Source organism: Pelodiscus sinensis, chromosome 2 (assembly GCF_049634645.1).
Source record: "Pelodiscus sinensis isolate JC-2024 chromosome 2, ASM4963464v1, whole genome shotgun sequence".
Classification (NCBI taxonomy): Eukaryota; Metazoa; Chordata; order Testudines; family Trionychidae; genus Pelodiscus; species Pelodiscus sinensis.
The window spans coordinates 219,108,620-219,132,262 of record NC_134712.1 but is presented as its reverse complement, the minus strand read 5'-3'; the positions used below and the strand labels follow the sequence as shown (position 1 = coordinate 219,132,262).

The window sequence follows — 23,643 nt, the reverse complement described above, 5'->3', positions numbered from 1 at the left end:
CTGACCCTCGGAGGCGGGAGGGAACTTGCACCATGTCTTCCCTCACCCCCTCCAGTTTGGGGTGGGCCCCCGCACACACTATCCTGCTGTCGAAGATGGAGGAGGGTCAGGCTGGGGACAGAGAGATGGGGAGGAGGCTCCAGCTAGTGGTGATGGGTGTAGGAGAAGCGGCAAGCTGAGGGATGACAGGGGGAGTGGAGGGGAACTAAATTAGTGCTCCCCCACTGTGGTGCCCGGGGGCAACTCCCCCCCCCCCACACACACACTCCCTTTGCTACGTCAGTGAATGTAAGAGATTAACTTACCTGTTAAAATAATACTCAGAAAAACTTAAATTAGGCAGTAGAATAGTAATAACAGTTTAGGTCCCAATTCAGAAAAGCAATAAAGCACATGCTTAAATTTTGAATGTGTTTAAGTCCCACTAATTTCCATGGAATTTAAGTACATTCTTAAGTTTGTTAGGCCTTGTCTACCCTGAATACTCACATCGACTTAGCTATATTTCTCATGGTGCAAGAGACATCCCAGCGAGATGTAGTAAAGCCAACTTAAACTGCAGTACAGACACCATTCCCTTAAAGGAACACCAATGTGCCTTGCAACACGGTTTAAGAAACGCTGCTATAGTAGTGGCATAGCTGCAGCTGTTGCCATGTTTGTCATGTAGCTATAAACTTAGTGATGGAGCATTAAAGGAAGCATAATTTAATTGAAAACAGCATTAAAGAACTGTTCAGTATTCTACACTAATATTCACTGACTCCACATTGGCCATGTGGGAGAGGGACCTAATAAAAGTTACATAATCAAAAGATTTGGAAGCTGCAGGCCTATTGTCTGCTGTTCATATGCAGGCATCTTGTTTTGTCTATGTAAACAGCAGACCTGGAGCCCATTAAAGGTTTGGAAATTCAGACAGACCATTTTGGTCAAAGAGTCAGAACAGTATAGATTAGGCTAGCAGTAAAGGCCACTGAAAACAAAGCCATATGGATTTAGGAGACATCTGGGTGGTTTTCTGGAAAGAGAGGGAAATGCTGGGGGCTGGCAATCAAACAGTGACAAAGTATAGAGATGGTACAAAGAGAAATTTCAAGGGAATCGCTTTAAAGCTAAGTAGCATTTTTCTGTCTAATGCTGCTTTGCGTTTTCACTACCTACATACAACTGATTCATATAGAATTTGGACGTTTCTTTCTAAGAACCAAACACTGGTGAAAATACTCTCTCTAAAAAATTCCAGAGCTACCCGTTACCAAAATGCCTTGACAAGTTAGGGATACACTGATACGCCTCAAAGAGGTCTGAAAAATCCACAGCCCAGAGAGGTAGAGCTATGCTGGTCTAAGCCCCAGTATAGCACATCGGCCTAGCAACCACCTCTTGGGAAGATGAATTAACTTCAGTGACTGAACTTACTGAACCCTTCCCATCAACATAGATAGTGTCTTTGCTAAAGCACTAGAATGCTGCGGTTGTGGTGCTGTAGCATTTCCAGTGTATTCATTTTTCAAGGTATCAAATGTGATAACAAGGAGCAACAGATTCTCTTTGGCAAATGAAAACGTTAGAAAGTTTTCGACTGTCCTTTTTCAAAACAAATCCTTTGACCTGTTTTATGTACAGACAATGACATCTCTGGGCCACATGATTCCCCCAATAACTGTGCACAAAAGGGCCCTTCTGTTTGCTCATGGAAAGGGGAACTCAGCCACTTTCTTCTAATTCAGGGATATAGGCCAACAGAGAAGACAAATTGTGTGGGAAGTGGATGAACCAGGACTGCTGGGGGATCCCACTCACTCTGAGGTGGGATTTTCCTTTACACCATCAAATACAGCATTCTGTGGCCATTCTTATGTTTCATTCTCATTTTTTCATTCTCTAATTACATCACATTTAAAATCATTCCCATTATTAACTTATTGTATTGATCAACCTACCTGAAGGAATAATGAAAGACTCTAAAGTGGCATTTCCTTTTTTACAAATATAGCCAAGTTTCTGATCACATTCCCGGTTTTCCCATTTAGCACCTTTTCCAGGATTCAAGGCTCCACAAGTTTTTCCAGGCTCTGGGGAGGGACTTCCTTTGAAAAAATAGACAGAAAACCAGAGAACATTCCTGTAAGCAAATCACTATCTAAAGAAAACATTTTTGTGGCCCTTAGTCTGTAATTCTTTGTGATTTCATTCCCATACTGTTTTACCAACAATAATAATCAGGGGCCAAGATAATTAAAAAAACACAGACATAATATCCCTATCACTCCAACAAACCATTTCTCTTGCTATTTTGAATAGCAATGACATTAACAATGCAGACTTCTAGATAATCACTAGAATCCAGAGTAAATAGCTAATTGAACTGCAAGAGGGTGTTCACATCACTCAGAGCTACTCTTTCAGGATGTCTGCATACTCAGATTTTTAATCGGTTTAGATTCTGACGCTTTTCTTTTCAACTATAAATGGTTAGGTTCTTGGGGGGGGGGTGGTTCCCCCTTTCCAAATAGAGAATGCATAGACTCTGGAGCACAAAGTGCAAGCTTCCAGATCCAGGGAAAAGGACTAGTTCAATGAGATGCAGTGGACTGTTTAAATCCAGGATTTGACTATTTCTATAAAGAGTTGGTAGGTAATTAGTTAGTTGGCTGCAAAAACTGATGCTAATCTGAAAAGTTGTTAGGATTGGAAGTTTTATTCTTTTTATATTTCTTATTTTAGGTATAATAATATAGTAGTAATGTAGCAATAATATAGCAATATAAGGCATATATATATTAACATACAAATTAAAGCCCTTTCAGTTGAAGGTCTATTTTCTTTGTTCTGAAGTTAGTAAATGTTCTAAAGTAGAAAAACAGTTCTGGGTATTGTGGCTGTGTTAATAAGATCAGAGGAATTCTGCTAATGTTGAATGCCAAGCTTTAATTGTTCAATTTACAACGCTTTCGCTTTGCCATGCAGATCTGCAACCTCAGAAAGTTGTGTGTATGTTAGGAGTATGAATGTGTCAAGATAAGATGCAAAGTTATATGACTTTAGAACCAGATGGCCAAAGAAGGGGGGTGACTGAGCATGGGCAAGGCCAGAGCATGAGACAACCTGGCTGCAGAGGAGCCATCTATAACCACCGGTGTATACCCACTACTCACAAGAAGATTGGATAATTGGCAGATTGACAACCTTAAAGTGGAGCAAGCACCCCGAAAGGACATTGATTACAGGATGAACCTTCAAGAGATGTTTGGGAAAAATTGACATCAACAAGATAACATTCCGGTCACAAGCTGACAGAGCGGGATCCATGGATTTTAACAGAGAAGAAGGATTATATAAAGCAGGGTGCTTTGCTATGGAACTTTGGGTTTCGTCTTGCCAAGACACCATCCCGAGAGGAGCACCAACCGACAAAGGCCCCGCTCCCCCTTGCGTTCGATCTAGCTGGCCACTAGATTGACACAGACTCTGGACTGGTAACTATGATATAATTTGGCAGGATGATGTATGCATGATGGTGTGTGTGTGTGTGTGTGTGTGTGTGTGTGTGAGAGAGAGAGTGTGTGTGAGAGAGAGAGAGAGAGAGAGAGAGAGATTGAAAAGCATATGCAACTGTTGTATTCTCAATAAAGGCAGCGTACTGCCTTTTCCCCCCATAAAAGATCTTGTGTGCTTCATTTAAGCATAACAAAGTGGCTTGCAACTTTGTCCAAACAAATGACAATAACAGGATATTTGTGCTAGAAGCTGACAAGGCACTTCCAGGAAGAAAAGGGAAGTGGAGGGAGAGAACCCTATAGGAAAAAATAGTAACCTATAATGACTAAACCACTATGGTAAGATAAAGTTTTCCTGGATCTGCGTTAATATTATTACACTAATCCTGTTTTTCTGTTCAGCCTTTATACACAAAAGGCTATGTATGCAAATGGATACCCATAGAGTTCATATATCACAGCAAAGCAATACTTTTTAGTGTGTAAGAATGCTCCACTGAAATTGTTTGTTATTGCTGTTATTTTTTTATTACAATATTTAGTTTAGTAGTAGTATTTTCATTTATATGATGCCAGTCCCCCTAGGATGGGAGTGTCATTATCAAAATGTAAACTAAAAGTCAGTAATTTAATAAATGGGAAAATTCAACTAAAACTGGTTCTTAGTCTACAAATGGCACAGGCTGTCTATAGGTTGTCATCTTACCACATAGTGAATGTTTTTCATTATGGTGGGTGTATGGTTTTAGAGGAGACTGGAGGGAAGGTTGGACAAGCTGCTACTAACCCTCCTACAAACACATATAGTAGATGCAAATCTGACTCCCTTTCTTGGTTCACCTCTGTCTCAGGCAATGAAAGCCTTCCTCCAACCTAGGTGAGGCTGGTATGTAAATTCTTTTTGTGGGGCACACTGGGCATAACATCCTGGATAGCCCCTGCATTCAATATAACTAGCAGAGAGTTTCTTGCACTGGCTGTCTGTATGAAAGGTGAATTTTAATCTTTAGAAATATTTATTCCATTCTCCCCTACTGTACACCTCACCTCCTGCATAACACGTGCTAAAGAATTTCATTTAGTGAACTTAATATTTTCACAATGCTTGAAATAAAGTGCTTCCATGCCCTACTGTTTTGTGTAATGAAATGCCCTGGAACATATTTATGTTTTAAAAATTAAGTCCTATATTCATACAGAAGACCCAAGTATAGGCTGAGCCTCTCTAGACCTGCACCCTCAGGACCTAACCAGTGCCGAACCGGAAAATTTGCCTGATCTCTGGAGGTCAATCTTGTTTAGCAGCATTACAAACACTTCCTATCCTTACTAGGCTCTTATAAGACATTTATGGTTTTATTAGAGCTAAGTAACAGCACAGAACAAAGAGTCAAGACTGTTGTCTGTAAACAAACTTTACAGGACTATGGAAAAGTTGGCCACACCCACAATAAGTGGCCATTTTGCTAACAAAAATCATGCCAGACCACAGATGTTGCCGTACCAGAGAGGTTCAATTTGTATTTTAAAAAAGAAGTAAAAATGTACAAGCAACGTTTTCTTAACTAGATGGTTCAAAATTTTCTATGAAGCATCAGTGTTTCGATGTGCCTAATATGAGACACACAATATGTCATTTGGGAAATGTAGATGCTATATGAACAAAATGTAAATGCCATTAAGCTTTTAAATACTTTTCTAAGTTTAGAATCTATGTTAATAATTCAAAGATAAAAATAGATAAGTGAAGAATTCTGTTCTTGATAAACATGAGATCTGTTGCATGTCCACATTCAGTTCCATTTAACACAAGTTAAACAAGTTCCATCCTATAGGAAGAGTAGAATACAAGAGCTGAAATCTACTACGTTGACCTGATAGCAAAATTATGCCTCTAAAATTGATTACCAAATTGACTCGTACTTACCTGGAACCCAGTTTAAGTATCTGAAAGGGCTGCCACCACTCCATTGCCATCCACTGTTGAAATTCAAACTGTTAAGACCAAACCAGAGTGAAGAACTCAAAGTGCTAGTTAATCCTAGACAACCAGGAGAAATACAGAAAAGGGTTACCATTGGGGTGCAACACAACAGCAGATGCTATGCTATTCCAGTCTATGGAGTAGTGGCTTTAGACAGGGGCCCTGTTACAGCTTCTCAGCCTGCCAGTCACTTCAGAGCTTGAATTCCATCCACTCCCATTCCCCACTTCATGCCCTGCACAAAGCCTGACTATTCAGAATTTGTATCGATCAAGTCAGTTTGATAGCAAATTATTTGGCAGCATGGGAAGTTTAAGCAGTGAGGGCACTTACAGTTCATTCTAGCATTAGTGCTGTTACTGAACCCAGCAGTATTCCTAATTTTAAGTACAGGAAATTTTGCTAAAATAAGTCACACATATAAAACCAAGTGAGTTTTATAAGTGTGCCTACTATGAACATGCACAAGGAGATAAGACTAACCACATTACTGTTGACACTATAAAATGCTAAATTTATGTTAATACTCATTAGGGTTCCACAATATAAATCACAAGAGGTCAGAAATGCAAGAGTTAATATTCTGCCAGCAAATATTAACTCATCTACTTGCACAGCCTACATCAGTTTTGGTACTTCATGACGAACAGTAATGAATTACTCTACATATTTAAAGAGCTTAAGGTATATAATCTATTGTAACATGCAAAAATACTATTAATATTTTATCCGGTGACATTTCAAATAATCCAGGTGTTGTCTTCTTCTGGTTGTCTTACAGCCTTCTTCTCTTTCATCTGCTGCCAACTCTGCAACCATTTGTTTGCTACTGATCAAATCAATAATACTAGTCAACTTTCAGATTATGATCATAATCTCAAAAACACTCATATACCTAACTAACTTCCTGAATGAGTAGTCCCACTGAATTCAAGTCAGAAGTACTCAAGTGAATTCAATGCGACTACTCATATGTGTAAGCATTAGCAAATTTAGAACCTATTATTCTATAGTTTATGTTTTGCTTCTCTTTTAGACTTTGGAAAGTTACTTGACTGATTATTGAATATCACATTTTAACACAGAGCTTTACAGGTCTCAAAAAAAAAAAAAAAAAAAAAACCAATGCACTGATATGCATCACTTATTTCAGCTTTACCAATAGTATAGGATCTCAATGACAGAATATCTAGAACAAAATGCCTTTGATGCTGTTAAATTTAAATATGCAAATTAAATATGTGCTACATGGTATGATGCAAGGCTCCTTTATATTCTCTAGTCTAAGGCCAGGTTTACACTACGGGAGAAAGTTGACCCAAGATACGCAACTCCAGCTACAAGAATAGCATTGCTGGAGTTGACGTACTTTAGGTCGAATTTCTGCAGTGTCCCCACTGTGGGAGATCAAGGGAGAAACTCTTTCATCAACTTCCCTTACTCCTCATGACCCAGTGAAGTACCAGGGTTGATAGGGGTGCCATCAGCGGTCAATTTAGTGGGTCCTTACTAGACCCGCTAAATTGAACCATGGGAGATCGATCTCTGGAGCATCAATTTCAGGGTAAGTGAAGGCAAGCCATAAAAAAACCCAGTGGTTGAATATACCAGTAGAGTGATGAAATCTGAAGGGGTTATGCAAGTCTATAACTTAATATATCATGAAGCCCTGTAGGTCCTATGCCATGATTTCTGTGCTTGACTGGATTTTTAACTTGAAAAAACTAAAGCTTGAGGGAAAATATGCTATACATATTATTGGATATGGTTACTAAAAAAATAATATTTTTCTATGCTTAAAATAAGGAAGACACACTTTATAGCACAAGAAAATTTGCCCTTTATTGTGACATGCTCAAAATATCTTATTTATCTCAGTATTATGAGGATGAACAAATATGCATAAAATCATTTCAAGATAGAGTGAGCTATACAAGCATTATAGTTACAATATACAGAATAAAAAACACCTGCTGCATTTGCAGTAGTAATAATTTAATTACTCTACCTGCCAAGTATGTTTGCTCATGCAACTCTGTGATACTTAATAATTCTGCATTCTGTTGCTGACAGCTTTTCCTTGCCTGGTGCCACATTAGAACTGATTGGGAGTTTATCTGGTAGTGGACTCCTGTCAATGGGTCTGTATTCCACAGAGTGTCAATATCTTTAACTGTAGTAGAAAAATAAGATATGTTGTTGTTTATTACTATGAATGATGCGAATGAAATGTAGAATAAATTGTGGCGACTAAGCATATAAATGCCACTGTTGTAGTACAGGACCAGATCTAAAGTGCTCTGAGGCCCACAGGTGAATTTTTATATATTCTATAGCTAAGCCATGACAGTATATCTGACTGAACTGCTCATTACATGTAATAGGCCACTCTCATCCAACTCCTCAGGCAATGTAAAGCCCCTGTCTAGGTGTGAACATGACCAGCTAAAATCATGCTAAAGAAGTTAGCCTGCATCAACATGAGGGAAAAGATTGAGTTTAGGGTGGGCTTATTTTGTAGGGTAAGCTAAGGCCAACCTCAACTCTACCACTTTTCCAAGTCAAGCCAAAGCCTCTGGATGGCAGGACAGAGTAGAACCTAATGGGTTACACCACTTAACTTTTAATTTTCTCACACGGAATCTGCTTTTGAGTAATAAAATACTACCTTGCACTACTGTGCTGAAACTTCTGTCTCAAAAAGTTGAAACCTGTATGTTTTCTGCTGATCACAGAAAAAAAGAAAGTGTCCAAAGAGCTGAAATTCCTGCAGCATAAGTCAGAGATTCTCAGGTTGGAAACTGTGAAATATTTGAGAGAAAGGGGTCTTTTCCTCTCTCTATTCTCAGGAGAGTTCAGACAACTTTAGTGTGTGAATCACAGGAAACCATTACAATAAACAATACTCAAGACAAAGGAGAGTATATGCTAAGTGTCAAAAGGTCAGTAGCCAGTTCCACTTTTTCCTGTATTGGAGCTGACAGCCTATAGATACATAAAATCAATTATTTCAAATTAGCCTTACCCACTAGAAACAATAATATATATTGGGATATGCATTTTACTGGAAACAGTCCAAGATGGTGTAAGGACTAATCTCTTTAGTATAATATGTTCTGTTTAAAATAGCACAGAAAGTATTAGTTTTAGGTACCATGAAGATATTTGAAACAGAGCTTACATTACTACTTTTTCTTTTCAAAAGTTTGACACTGTGGCAGCCTGAGAGCAGGGAGCTGCAGAAGCCTGGTCCTTTTGCAGCCCAGGGAGGTGGACGGGCTAATGCCCCACATCTAAAGGACTTCCCCCCAGCCTACAGGGAGGGTCCATAGAGCCCAGAAAACCAACTAATTACTTGGAATGAATAGAGAGAAAATAGGGATGGGTGTGAGGGTCAAAGAACTAAAACAAGGAAACTGGATGGGGATACCAAGCAGAGAACTCTGGACAGCACCCACTGCCCCTCAAAAGAGCCAGTGGACGCCACTCAGTGGAACTCTGCCCAGATGTGTGAGCGGATGCAGGAATGGAAATAGGCCCAACAGTCACAGGCCCCTCCCTCTGCCAACCTCTGCTTCCTGGTTTTATAAATTACCAGTTTGGCGATAGCCAGGAGGAGGCTGACCAGGAGGTTCCACAACTTAGTGGGGCTATGGATGGGGTGTGCTTAAATTAGTAGGTGAGGGGAAAAGTGCAGCCAGAACCTCAACAAGAGGTTCTGGGGGAGCCAAAAGAGGCGCTGTAACCTGGCACACTCAAGGTAGACATGTGCCAGGGTCTCCCTCACGCCACAGAAGGTGCAAGTGTTGGGAACAAGGGTGAACCATGCCAAGTACATGCCCATGCTCACAGCACCATGAAGGATTCTCCAACTGATGTACCTGGGCCATGGAACCAAGGTGGAATAGAGACTGTCCCCCCTGGGGGTTCCACCTCACCCTACTGGAGGGAGGAGGTCCCGCTACTTGATATCTGGGGAGGACATGATGGTGGGGAAGTGGAGCGTGTGAAGCATGAGCGTCTACAGATGACTGTTTGGCGCAGTTCAGAAGGGGACCGGCTGCAACGCATGCAGCCAGCTCGGGTGCTGAGGTGGAGGTGGTTGGGAAGGCACACAGGGTTGGGGGCTGATGGAGACATCAGCAGGGCCAGGGGTGAGGGGTGGCAGGGTGCACCCTCTCTCAGGACCCTTTCGAGAGAAACCTGAGCAGTGGGTGGCAAAGTGTCCTTCATCTCCAGAAGTACACACCAGGGAGTAAGTAGGGTGGAGAGCCCTATTTACTGGGCAAGCGCCGGAGGATCCACCCAGTCTCCCCAGTCGCAGTCCAGGAGGTCTCCGATCCTGGTGACTTCTGCCAGGACCAACCTTTGGTGCATTAAGGTGGACTCTGCTGCCTGCACACGTAGATGGGGATTGTGTAGCAGGGGCTCTGCGAAGAGGTCTGCCCCCATGGTGGCTCCCAAGGACCTGGTCGCTGAAAGCAGCTTCCAGGTCCAGAGGAGGTCCTGGGAGAAGGCTGGCAGCTCAGAGAGGTCTCTCAGAAGACCTCTCAAATATCAGAGCCCTCGGAAGCAGCAAAGGAAAGCGTGCGCCATCATGCTCCACACTGGACTACCTGCATCAAATAGGAGCCTTTGCAGGATCTGAAGGTGGAGGACATGGACCTGTGTGTGCAAACACGTGTGGCCCTGCCCTCTATCCTCCAGTGGGAGATAGAGAACTCCTGCAAAGACCCAATGCCGTCCTGGCCAGAAGAACCGTAGCGTCAGCTGCTGCATCTGAGCCAGGAAACCCAGGGTCAAGACCAGGGTGTTGAGACGGTGCCAGAGCATGGACAGGACCAGTTGGTTAAGCACCAGTACCCTCCCACGCAGGGAGAGGCACCAGAGAAGTCCCGTCCATCTCCACAACCATTCAGCTACTCTGGACTCTAAGCCTTGCCAGTTCGCCAGCAGAAGGGGATGCATAGCAGAGAGAAAAATGCCAAGATAGAGCAGCAGACCAATGCTCCACCTGATGACCAGAAGCACTGATGGGAAGGAGCTCACCTGTCTCCCAGCCCTGACTACCAGGCCAGAGCTCTTGACCCAGCTGACACGGGCGGAGGAGGCCACCGAGTAAACGGCTTGGCAGGCCTCCACCCACGCCAGGTCACTTGGGTCCTGGACCATGATGAGCACATCATAATAAGCTTCCCTACAAAGAACATCAAGGCTGTTGAAAGTGGAAAATGTACAGTACAAATGTCATAACCACACCATTAATTTGCTAAATAATACACTACATTAGAAAGACTTTAAAACTTACACTTCAGTGGGCAAAATCCATACATACGGTCTTCATCAAAGTCTGCAGTTGTTCCACACCACAGCCAGCCATCTGATCTACCAGCATCTGTACACTCCGCATACCATTTGCTGTTAAACTTGAACGGGAATACACAGGGTGCTCCATTTGCGTTTCCTCGCAGTGTAAACATATCTAAGGAGATAGGATGAAAACAATTATGAAATATGGAACCCACATCTGCCCAAGTTTATGGATATAACAAGTAGACAGAATATCATGCCATAGAAGGTAATCTGTGCAAGCAAACTTCCCATACCCTTTTCTATGACAAATTTCAGTTCAACAAGTTCTCGGTGTCAATAAAAAACTAAAAATTGTCACTGAACAGAATTAACCAAGCAGTCCTATCTTAAAATTTAAAAGTACATTATTAAGTATACATATAGTCAGTAGGGCTCAGGCATTATATCCAATTAAACAGTAATAATTACAGTACGGTAACACAAATTACATTTTTTCTATGGACCAATTCAGTTAGGGTATGTCTACACTACCCCGCTAGTTCGAACTAGTGCGGTATGCCTACATTACCCCACTAGTTCGAACTAGCGGGGTAGTGTAGACATATCCTTATTGATTAGATTTGAGGATGATACATGTAATAATAAATTGGGAAGGGTCTACTCAATACACAGTAATGGCCCAAATTCTGTTATTCTCAGATACAATTCCCATTAATTTTTAAAGGAGTTGTGCCTGGTAAGGACTTCAGGATTTGGCTTACTAAACTCAATGAATAAATAGGGATGGTGTGTGTTTGGTTTGTACACAGTCCTGCATTGCGAGAGAGACACAACAGCAGTATGGGAGAGACTGTTTCTCAGGAAGTGTAATCTCTCCCAGAGCATCCTGGTTTGCACTTGAGGACCAAGAGTCAATTGCACAGGGATGGTGGGGTGTTGACCTCAGCTCCTTCCTTCCAGCTTTCAAGGAATTTGCTTGCTAGGGCTTCAATTGCCTGGCCTAGGGATTGCTACTGTGATCAAGCCATGAAAGGGCAGCTTCTTACATGCCCCTTCCCTGTGTGCCCATCAAAAACTGATCAGTCTGGTCCATAATAATTCATGTGTTCAAAATTTTTATAGAAGCATTTATATAAAAAAAGCATACAGGCAGTCCCCGAGTTACGCGGATCCGACTTATGTTGGATCCGCAGTTACGAACGGGGCTTTTCTCGCCCCGGAAGACGGGAGCGGCGGGATGCCCAGATGCGCCGCGGTCCGCCACCCCTGTCCTCCGGGGTGAGAAAAGCTGCTCCCCGTCTCCCTGGTCTGCAGGGAGACGGGGAGCAAAGCCTTGGAGCACGCCCGCAGCGGAACAGCCCGGGCGCGCTTGAGCTGTCCCCCTGCGGGCGTGCTCCGCGGCTTTGCTCCCCGTCTCCCGACCAGCAGACCAGGGAGATGGGGAGCAAAGCCTAGGAGCACGCCCGCAGTGGGACAGCCGCGGCGCGCCTGGGCTGTCCCACTGCAGGCATGCTCCAAGGCTTTGCTCCCCGTCTCCCTGCAGACCAGGGAGATGGGGAGCAAAGCCAAGGAGCATGCCCGCAGGGGGACAGCTCAAGCGCGCCCGGGCTGTTCCGCTGTTGGCGTACTCCAAGGCTTTGCTCCCCATCTCCCTGGTCTGCAGGGAGACGGGGAGCAAAGCCGTGGAGCACGCCCACAGCGGGACAGCCCGGGCGCGCTTGGGCTGTCCCGCTGAGGGCGTGCTCCGTGGCTTTGCTCCCCGTCTCCCTGGTCTGACCAGCAGACCAGGGAGATGGGGAACAAAACCTCGGAGCACGCCAGCAATGGGACAGCCGCGGCGCGCCTGGACTGTCCTGCTGCCCGCGTGCTCTGCGGCCTTGCTCCGCATCTCCCAGGTCAGCAGACCAGGGAGATGGAGCAAAGCCGTGGAGGACTTGGGCGGTCCCGCCACCCCTGTCTCCCTGGTCTGCTGGGGGGCGTGCAGCTTTTCTTGCCAACCCCTGGGGTAGAGCAGCTGGGGGCAGCCTCATTCCATGAGGATTAAGCCTAGTTTGAACTTACTAGTTCGAATTAAGGGCTGTGTAGACCCTTAATTCGAACTAGTGGGAGGCTAGCCCTCCCCAGCTTTCCCTGGTGGCCACTCTGGCCAACACCAGGGAAACTCGTCTGCCTCCCTCCCGGCCCCGGACCCCTTAAAGGGACACGGGCTGGCTACGATGCCCGTGCCAGGTGCAAGCCTGCCAGCACCCAGCCAGCAGACCCTGCACCTGGCACGGATCGAGCCACACACCCGATGTCCCCCAGCCCTCCCACTCTTCCCGGGACCAGGCTGGCGGCTCCCGGGAGCTTGCCCGGGACCGCAAGAGGCGGGCACCCGCCTGGGCTAGTGCGGACATCGTGGACCTCGTCCACAATCTCCACACTAGGCACAGGAAAGTGGCCGGCTAGGGCAGGAGAGCTGCCAGCCTGGCTACCCAGGAACAGGTGTGCAAGAGAATCAAGGGGGTCCACTGAGACCCCTGATCCTGAGCCCTGAGCTTACAATGGCCATCCTGGGTCAGACCAAAGGTCCATCTAGCCCAGTAGCCTGTCTGCCGACAGCGGCCAACTCTAGGGACCCTGGAGGGGATGGACCGAAGACAGTGACCAAGCCATTTGTCTCGTGCCATCCCTCTCCAGCCTTCCACAAACCTTGGGCAGGGACACCACTCCTACCCCCTGGCTAATACCACTCCATGGACCCAACCTCCATGACTTGATCTCACTTCCCTTTAAACTCTGTTCCAGTTCTAGCCTTCACAGCCTCCTGCAGCAAGGAGTTCCACAGGTTGACTCTTTGCTTTGCGAGGAACAACTTTCTGTTACTAGTTTGAAGCCTGCTACCCATTCCTTTCCTTTGGTGTCCTCTAGTCCTTCTTTATGGGAACTCATGAAGAACTTTTCTGTATGCACCCTCTCCACCCAACTCCTGCTTTTAGAGACCTCTATCCTGTCCCCCCTCCATCTCCTCTTTTCTAAGCTGAAAAGTCCCAGTTTCTTTAACCTCTCTTCATATGGGACCTGTTCCCAACCCCTGATCATTGTAGTTGCCCTCCCCTCTCCCAGCCTCTCTCTTCCGCTCTCCCCCCTCCTTTTCGCTGTCTCCCCCAGTTTTGTTCAATAAAGACAGATTCCATTTTTGAACACAATTGTCCTTTATTTTGTACATCAAGAAAAGGGGCTAGGGAAGGGTAAGTGGAAGAAGGTGAGGGAGGAATGGGGTACGAGCCCCCGATGGGGAGGACTGGGCTGGCTCTGCGGGCTTCTGGGGGTGGAAGCTCTCCTGCAGCCCCCCAATTGCCCCCTCTCCCCAGATGGCAGCCTGCGGCAAGTGCAGCCGGGCTGATGGCCGAGTGGTGTGATGTGCCCAGTGTGGGTACTCCAGGCACTCCAAGCCAGGACTGGTTTGCAAGCGGGGCACCCCTGAGAACTGTCTGTCCGGGGTGGGGGTCGGGTCCCTTTAAGCGCAGCCCTCGGCTAGCCTGAGACAACATCTCCACGCTCTAAGTCCTCCTCTGATTCCCTGCCGGCACTGCTTCCGGCCATCCTTAACCCTGGTTCAGGGTCCACTTAATGTGGACATGCTAGTTCGAATTAGCAAAACACTAATTCGAACTAAGTTAGTTCGAATTAACGTTGTAGTGTAGACATACCCATACAGATTCAACTTAAGAACAAACCTACAGTCCCTATCTTGTACGTAACCCGGGGACTGCCTGTATTTATATTCAAAATGTACAATTAAATTCATTAAAATATCCAGTATTCTTGCTTATTCCACAATAATCTTGGGAGCTGCCCCAAGTAATGAAACAGTAATTTTCAGTGTCCTGGAGATGAATAGATGATGTTACATAAACTCCAAGATAAACACAGTATATTTCTGTATTTATTCCCATAGAAGGAAAGCATGTATAACAATGATTGAGTGTGCATTTTTAGTGTTTCTATATCCACTCCTACACATGTACAAATAACAGCATCATTAAATACTTGATTGGTATAGTTATATTCTTGTGTTGTGTAATTAGTGCCATTATTCACCAGAAATGCTCTTTTGGATGGTCAATTCACTCAGGGTATGTCTACACTAGATAACTATTTTGAAATAACTAAACCTGATTTAGTAACTCTTGAAATAGCATGTCCACACTACAGGGAAGCCTTGAAATTAGTCTGAGGCAGGCTCCATTAATGTGGACATGCTTCCTCGACTTAGAGCCTCAGGAAGCATTGAAGAGTAATTAGTTTGAATTACTCCGCGGAGTAATTATTTTGAAATAATAGCACTGGAGTGTCCACACTGCCACCATTTCAAAATAGGAGTTATTCTCTGAGGAAAGCAGAAGTACAGATTTCAAATTAGCAGCCCATTATTTCAAAATAACAGGCTTGGTAGCGTGGATGCTCCGCTTATTATTTCGACCTAAGAGGGGTTATTTTGAAACAAAGACCTAGTATAGACCAGGGCTAATAGAGCCCATTAAATCTTCCCCTCTCAAACTCTTGTTGATTTCATTGGGAATTTTGCTCATTGAACAATTACAAAACTAAGTAAATTAATAGACAACAGAATTCTTTAATAGGTATTTTTGCAAAATGACCAAAATAATTTCCAAAACATTACCTTCATAGAATCTGGAACACAAATCATCTGTGGTTCCATAGATCTTCCATCTACTCCATACTCCTGATCCCTTGTAGAGCATAATATTCTTTTCCTGTTTGTTGCCATAGTTGAAAAATAAATCTTCTCCTTGGATGGCAAAAAGGGTCTCATTTCGGCATTCCCATTTTTGGAGTTCACTTGCTTTATCACACGGATACAAAGTGATTGGAATCCAGTCTTTCTTTGATGGCACTCCTAAGCATAACTTCAATGCCACACTCATCAGCTGGTGATCAGAGACCCACCTGAATTTTTGAGACTCATTGTCCTGGTTGCAAGAGGCTGTTGTGACTGAACTGGAACTCTGAACTTCTACACAGCGCTTGTGGTCTTCATTATATATTAAAAATACTCTGGTATCTGTAAAACAAAAAATTACAAAAATAATATTACATGGGGATGGTTTTAGGTAGACTTAAGGGTGTGGACACTTAAGGTGTCATTTGGACACTTAATTGTGGGTTAAGTTCTATCTACTGTTCAGTTAAAGGCGGCACGATTCTTTACTACCCTGAACCTCACCCTGTTCAAAGTGAGTGCAAAATACTACTAATTCTAATCTGAGAATATTTAAATGTATTTTGAATATGTATAAATGGTAATACAATAGGTGCAAGGAAGTAGAGGGTCAGACCCCGAAGGCCTAAATCAGCAGTGAGACTGGAAGCAGGGCGGGGGAGGGGGAGGGAAGCTGTGACCACAAGCATCACTAAAAACCATGCACCATGAACTATATATTGTGCAGCTCCTGGTTTGGATTTACCCATGCACTCCAAGGCACTGGCTTCTCCTTGAGCAGGGAAGTCTGATGCCATGAGAATTTTTGCTATGGTCCTGAGGCTTTGTTCTTTATTGGGAGTTGCGGGGAGAATAGGTTGTACCTGCTAAATGTGCTCAAATGATTTGTCAGGAGGGCCCATGGGTCCCAAATGATAAATCACTCCCGTAAAATGCACAGATCTGTGATTTCCCTCTACCCCCTTATTTCCCCACATGCTTTCACAAGGAATAAAATAGCTATCAGGGTTGCTATTTTAACTACTGCCACAGGTTATTGTAATTAACACCTTCCTGAGCTATTGTTCCAGACTTGGGCAGATGGCCCTGCATTTTCAGGTTTTGTTTTAATCTTCTCTAGGCATTTATTCCTTTTTTTTAAAAAGGGTGGAAATTGCTGGAAAAAAATTAACTTCACCATTCTCTAGGTAAATATCACTTGCTTCTCCTGCTGTTTTGTTTTCATTCAAAATAATCCCCTTATATTGTAAAACGTAATCAGATACACTTTTTCATTTTTCAGCTCAAAATGTAGTTCAAGAACTTCTCGGCTTTGAATGCTGAGAACCATCCATGCAAGCAGTAAAGCCAGTAATGCAGGGCTACTCAACTTTGGAAGCCCCGGGGACCACAATGATACTCACAGCACATGCTAAGGGCTGCAACTTAAGTGTGGTTGCATATACATGCAAATGTATATGTAAATATATGCAAATAGCTTCTTCACACTGACAGGCATGAATACAAAGATTAAGGCAAGACTACACAACACATAGGCCCCATTTAAGTCAGTTCTCCTGATATTAATAAAATGCAACATTTACCCAATTTCCACCCATATGACAGCATTTTTAAATGAGCAATGACAGTCCAGGAATTTAACTACTAAAACGCATATCAGCAGAAGAACATTACAATGACTACTTTTTTGTTTTGGCTCCCACCCGTGGGCCCCATATTGAATCCCACGTAAACCCAAACCACACCACAGGCCGCGTACAAATGGGCTATGGGCCACATGCAGCCCACGGGCTGTGTGTTGAGTAGCCCTGAAGTAATGTGTATGTGCCTTACAGCAGTGGCACTCGACTTGCTCTGTACATCTAGGCTGCTCTGGAAGGAGAGATGGCAGCTGGGTAACCTGGGCCATGTGTTGCTGATGGAGCTGCTGCCATTCTTCCAGAGTGTGCCTGGATGTGGAAGAGGAGGAGGAAACAACATGAGGAGATAGCACCTGCACCTCCTGCATGTCTTCCATTTTGGGGCTGGCTCCTGGTGCCACTAAGCGAGATGGCGCCATGCCCAGATGTGGAGCTGTGTCCAGGGGCTCCAGCCCTTCCAAAATGTAGATAAAGATTGGTTTAAAAAAAATAACAGTTTTTGTAAAAATCTGGGAAATTTTCAGTAGAAATCAGTAAAAACTGAAAACAAAGGACCTCATGCACAGGCTCACACACAGTTTGCTTTATCAAGGATTCTTTCACAACCACAGTAGAGATTTCTTTTCCTTCTCCCACCTCCTCCATGTTTACATTACATCTAAATCAGTCATGAAAGCCATTACACAATAGATCTGGCCCATAGCTTGCTTGTCAGTGTTGATCCTTTTAACGTGAATTTTAAAATGATATTGTCCTGTTTAGCAATTCAAATTGATGTCTAGCGATGAAATTCAAAGCATGTACAATACTTAAAATGCGCTTTCAGATATACAGTTAAAAAGGAGACCTTAATTAAGGCATTCTGGATAATTGCTAATTATTGAATAAAATAATTGCCAAGAAAATTTATTACACAAGTTGCAAATACTTTGGGAGGGATGCCAGATGAGCTCCAATATGTAGTTGTAATTTTTTGTTGTTGTTGTTGAGACTCCAATGTGTAAATGATTATACTCTCCGGAGGAAGGATAACCCAGAGATGGATAACTTGCTGACTCAGAGGAAAAGCTGACTTATCTCATCCATTCTTTGGTTTCCTTCTCTTGTCCTTTGCTTCCAATTCATTAGGAAGCAACATAAAACTGATGAGCACAGGGGACAAACTGTTGCCTCTTGCCAATTAGTTTTACTTGCAGACAATACAAGGAAATGTATAAGTATTGTCACTAGTGATAAATTATTTTATCATGCTTTTGAATTAACAGTTAATGAAGTGTTATTGGAAACTGATATATATGCAAAGTCTACAATTTGAAACAACCCTCTTTTTTCCTGAATCCTTATTTAAAGGCACTAGGTGAAAGACAACTGGAGAGATTTGCATACTTTTGAAAACACTGACTCATATTCAGAATCACATTTTGTGGCTTAAGTTAGCATTCTGTGCTTTGTGCCACTTGCAGTGTTTAAAAGAAGAGGTAATATGTGCCAAAAGATATAAACTGAGCCCAAACCTGAATTGTTCAGGTACCTGAAATGTTCAATGGCTGTAGATCAGTTGTGCAGTGACAGAGATGTACTCAGGGAAAGCATCCCAGGACTTAGGCTTTTCCAACCACACCTGGACAAGCAGTGCTAGTAGTGCATAAAATGAAACAGGATGTGGATGCTTTAACTAGTACAAGGGCTTAACATGCATCTGTACTAACAGAAAATACAAAGGTAGGCAGCCCAGGGCTCAACCCAGAATGAAGCATGTAGTATGTAGGGGGAACAGAATACAGCAAGCAGACACTGGAAATTGACAACAATTGGCACGGAACAAGCGAATAGAAGACACATTAGGAGTCCAGATGAGGTGGTGGCCTATACAGCTGTGCACTTTCCTTTCAATAAACACTGCCCCTGTGGCACCTGTGACTGATTTGTAGTATATCCTCATGCTGGCTCTCCGCTATTCTGGTTTATGCAGGTCTCTTTGTACCTTTACTATGCCTCCCTTCCTATTTCACCATACAATAGACTTCCCACACAGTACTTCCCTATTTCTGATGCTCCTTTATGCCTATTTTAGTCTTCTGATTTGTCTTCTGCCAAACAAAACACACAGTATGTGCAACTGCTGTTCTTATACAGAGATAAAATTTCCTAATATCTTAAATAACTGCTTCCTGGAGTTGCTGGTCCTGTAACAGGACAAGAGGAGAGGCAATTCTTGTCTTAGTCCTAGGTGGAGCACAGGATCTGGTCCAAGAGGTGAATATAGTTGGACCGTTTGGTAATGGTGACCATAATATAGTTAAATTTAATATCCCTGTAGCAGGAAAAATACCATGGCAGCAGAACACTGTAGCATTTAATTTCAGAAAATGAGGTTAGTTAAACAGAAGTGAATAGGTACAGTACCAAAAGCCAAGTACCTTCAAGCTGCATAGAAACATTTGAAGACACTATAATAGATGCTCAGCTTAAATGTATACCCCAAATTAAAAAACATAAAAAGAACCAAAAAAGTGCCACCATGGCCAAGTAACAACTCTGCTAAAAGAAGCAGTGAGATAAAAAGACATTATTTAGAAGTGAAAGTTAAATCCTGTTGAGGAAAATAGAAAGGAGCATAAGATCTGTCAAAGTGTAAAAATATAATTAGGAAGGTCAAAAGGAATTTAAAGAACAACTAGCTAAAAAAGTCAAAAAAAGAATAGCAATTTTTAACGTACATCAGAAGCAGAAAGCCTGCTAAAAAAGCTATGGGGCCACTGATGATCAAGGTACTAAAAGAACACTCAAAGACAATAAGGCCATTGTGTAGAAAGTAAATGCATTCTTTGCATCAACCTTAAGGGCTGGCAATGTGAAGGAGATTCACAAACCAGAGCCATTCTTTTTAGGTGACAAATGTGAGGAACAGTCTCAAACTGAAGTGTCATAAGAGGACCTTTTGGAATAAATTGAGAAATTAAACACTAATACGTCACCAGGGTCAGATAGCATTTATCCAAGATTTTTGAAATAATTCAAATGTGAAATTGAAAAATTATTTCCTGTAGTTTATAACTTATCCTTTAAATCAGCTTTAAATGACCAGAGGATAGCTAATGTGATACCAATCTTTAAAAAGGGATTCAGAGGTGATCCTGGCAATGACAGGCCGATAAGCCTGACTCTGGTATTGGGCTTCACTATAGTAAAGAACACTATTTCCAGACACATAGATGGACATAATTTGTTGGAAAAAATCAACATTATGTTTGTAAAGGGAAATCATACTTCACCAATCTACTAGAATTCTTTAAGTAGGAAGAAGTGGGGAGTCAACAATCATATGGACAATGGGGAACCAGTGGATACAGAGTACTTAAATTTTCAGAAAGCCCTTGACAAAATCCCACACCTTAGACTCTTAAGCAAAGTAAGCTGTCATGGGATAAGAGGGAAAGTCCTCTCATGGATCGGTAACAGGTTACAAAGGGTAGGAATAAATGGTCAGTTCTCAGAATTGAGTGAGATAAATCGTGGTGTTCCTCAGGGGTCTGTTCTAGGACCAGTCCTCTTCAACATATCCATAAATGATGTGGAAAAGGGGTGACAAAATTTGCCGATGATACAAAATTATTTGATAGTTAAGTCCCAGGCAAACTGCGAAGAGGCACAAAAGAATTTCTCAAAACTGGGTGACTAGGCAACAAAATGGTAGATTAAATTTAAAAATGATAAATGCAAAGTAATGCACATTGGAAAACATAATTCCAACTATATGTACGAATTGTTGGTTTAAATTAACTGTTAACACTCAAAAAATAGATCGTGGAGTCCTTGTGGATAGTTCTCTGAAAACATTCACTCAATGTGAAGTAGCAGAAAAAAAGCTAACAATGTTGGAAATAATTAAAAAGGGACTGATAATAAGACAGAAAATACCATATTGCCTCAGTATAAATTCATGGTATGCTCACATCTTGAATATTGCACGTAGATATGGTTGCCCCATCTCAGAATAAGATTCAGAAAAAGGGCAACAAAAATGATTAGGGGTATGGAGCAGCTTCCATATGAGGAAGAATTAACAAGACTGGGACTTTTCAACTTGGAAAAGAGATGACTAAGGGGAAATATGATTGTCTATAAAATCATGACTGGAATAGAGCAAGTATGTAAGGAAGTGCTATTTACTCCTCATAATACAAGAACTAGGGATCACCAAATGAAAATAATAGGCAGTAGTTTTAAAATAAACAAAAGGAATTATTTCTTCACACAATGCAGAGTCAACCTGTGGAACTCCGTACCAAAGGATGTTGTGAAGGCCAAGATTCTAACAGAGTTAAAAAAGAAATATATAAATTCATGGAGGATAGATCTATCAAAGGTTATTAGGCAGAATGGTCAGGGATGGTATTCCTAGCTTCTGTTTGTCTGATATTTGGAATGAATGACAGGGAATGGACCATTTGATGATTACCTGTCCTGTTCACTCCCCTGGGGGCATCTGGCATTGGCGACTGTCAGAAGATAAGACATGGGGCTAGTTGGACCTTCGGACTGTCCCAGTATGTCTGTTCTTATTTCTCCCTACATCTCCATCAAAATTCCTCTAACTACATTGGGATCTCTCTTTTCCACAAAGTAATTCTTGTTGGGGTTCCTATCTTATCTATAAAAGGTGAGGGATTGAAGCTAAACAGCATCTGTCACATAACCACATTTTCCTTGGAATTATAGAACAGTAGAACTGGAAGAGACCTGAAGAGGTCAGCACAACCTCCCTCACCTTTGCCCATTGTTCTGTAGTTCAGTGTTTGCTGCAAAGGTTGCAGTGCTGCATGTGAGGACGCTATTCCTTTGTATGAGCAATGTTTGTGCCAGCTGACCCCTTTTTTGTCTAGTTGAGCAGGTGCAAATTATGCTCCACTGGAGGTATGATTAGGTGTGCACTGCATACCAGAGGCTTCCTTCCTTCCTTAGGGCCCTGGGCAGGGACCTGGTGAAGAGGGCAGGCCCGGGGCCACCTAAAAACCCCTCCCTTGCTGCCCTACACTCTCATTGATTAGCAGGTACTACTGGCCAGCTGGCCTAGAGGGCAAAAGCTATCATTATCAGGACCCAGGAAGGGGTCAGAACTTAGAGGCTAAGGGACCTCCAGGGGTCCCACAACACTCTTACGATGGTGGGCTTGCTGGGCTCTGCCCTCATGCCAGAGAGTGGGAGCTCGTGCCCCTAAGTCCGTCTTCCGTGGGTAAACTAAGGCGGTGGGCTCGTTGGTCCCCACACCTCTGCCAGGTAGTGGGCGCTTGCAGCCGTAAATCTGCCACAGGCAGGACTGGAAAAGAATGGACTCAACTTCGCTATCACTGAGGGGATGGGATGAGGAGGAAAATAAAGGATGTAATTCAGCCAATGCATAGGGTGTGAAGAAGGAATTTCTTTAATGAAGAACAGGTCAGTGAGCAGAGGAAATAGGTGCCTTCAAGTTGTGACTCTACCTCCTGGGTTAAAAGTTACAAGCTGACAGCCAAGATTTCTTAGAAATCCAGAGCCATTTTCTCCTTGGTCCCTCAGTGCTGTGAGGACAAGGTAAGGGAGTGCTACTAGAGCTTCAAGAGAGCAAAGAGAAGCTTGGGGTATGGGAAAGGAAAAGTTGTCAGATACGGGAGAAACACTCAAGAGTGGAGAACAGGAGAAGTAGCTGAGGGAGGAGCTTGTGTAGACAGCAGGACATGGGGAGGGGGAATAATAAAATCAGCACAGGAGAGTGGCCTCCAGCACTCCAAAAAAAAATTGATGTATTGCTTTAGAAGCAGCAAAGCAGTGGCAGCAGAGCGATGTACATGAGTTGCAACTAATGGCTCCTGTGAATAGGAAGGGGCCTGTTACACCGTATATACTCAGACAGGTTCACAATTGCTTTAACCATTCCCCCTCAAGGAACCTTTCCATGCGTCTCTCTCTCCTCCTCCTCCCTCCCCACCGACCCATCTCTGCTCCTGCCCATTGCTGCTGTGTGTTTAAATCCTCTTCTTCACTTGACAGAGGATTCCACAGACCACAACTAGAGGGGCAAACATGTCTACCACATTTGTTCCAGATGTGTAAATTGAGGTTGATAACAGACAACCATCAGGTTCCTGCAACACAAAATAGGTCTCAACGCATGAGAACAGATGCACTTCCACACCAACATCCACACTCACAGCTCAGACAGAGCAAACACTTACCCAGCAGCTGAAAGGCACTCTGACATAGAGAGAGAAAAACCAGGAGCAGGAAAAGCCTCATCACAAACGTATGGATATTTTCTTCCCCACCACCACAATGAAAGATGAATCACTGTTTAGTTTCTATCACAAAAATATTTCTGAAGTGAACCAGGTAGCAGGTCCCCAGTTCTTGTGAAGGGTTGACGGATCAGGGGAAAGCTCTGTGCTCTAAATGATAAGGAAATATCCTGTCACATGAGGTGTTTTGAAATAACAGGAA

The 23,643-nt window shown here is 43.3% G+C and overlaps 1 protein-coding gene and 1 long non-coding RNA gene across 2 annotated transcripts in view; one reads left to right on the top strand and one right to left on the bottom strand.

Annotated features, from left to right (window-relative positions):
* The window catches only part of LOC102444982 (macrophage mannose receptor 1-like), a 107,478-nt gene extending 83,876 nt beyond the window's left edge, over positions 1–23,602 (bottom strand). The window contains exons 1-6 of the mRNA XM_006119498.4: positions 23,382–23,602; positions 15,467–15,868; positions 10,796–10,969; positions 7,496–7,660; positions 5,431–5,544; positions 1,947–2,093 (exon numbers count right to left, since the gene is read on the bottom strand). Of these exons, the coding sequence (XP_006119560.2) occupies positions 1,947–2,093; positions 5,431–5,544; positions 7,496–7,660; positions 10,796–10,969; positions 15,467–15,868; positions 23,382–23,442 (1,063 nt within the window). The 5' untranslated portion in view covers positions 23,443–23,602. The remainder of the gene's footprint in view (positions 1–1,946; positions 2,094–5,430; positions 5,545–7,495; positions 7,661–10,795; positions 10,970–15,466; positions 15,869–23,381) is intronic.
* Positions 2,551–23,643, top strand: part of LOC112545194 (uncharacterized) — a 35,029-nt gene continuing 13,936 nt past the window's right edge. The window contains exons 1-2 of the long non-coding RNA XR_012902061.1: positions 2,551–2,637; positions 2,974–3,482. This is a non-coding gene — a long non-coding RNA (uncharacterized LOC112545194). The remainder of the gene's footprint in view (positions 2,638–2,973; positions 3,483–23,643) is intronic.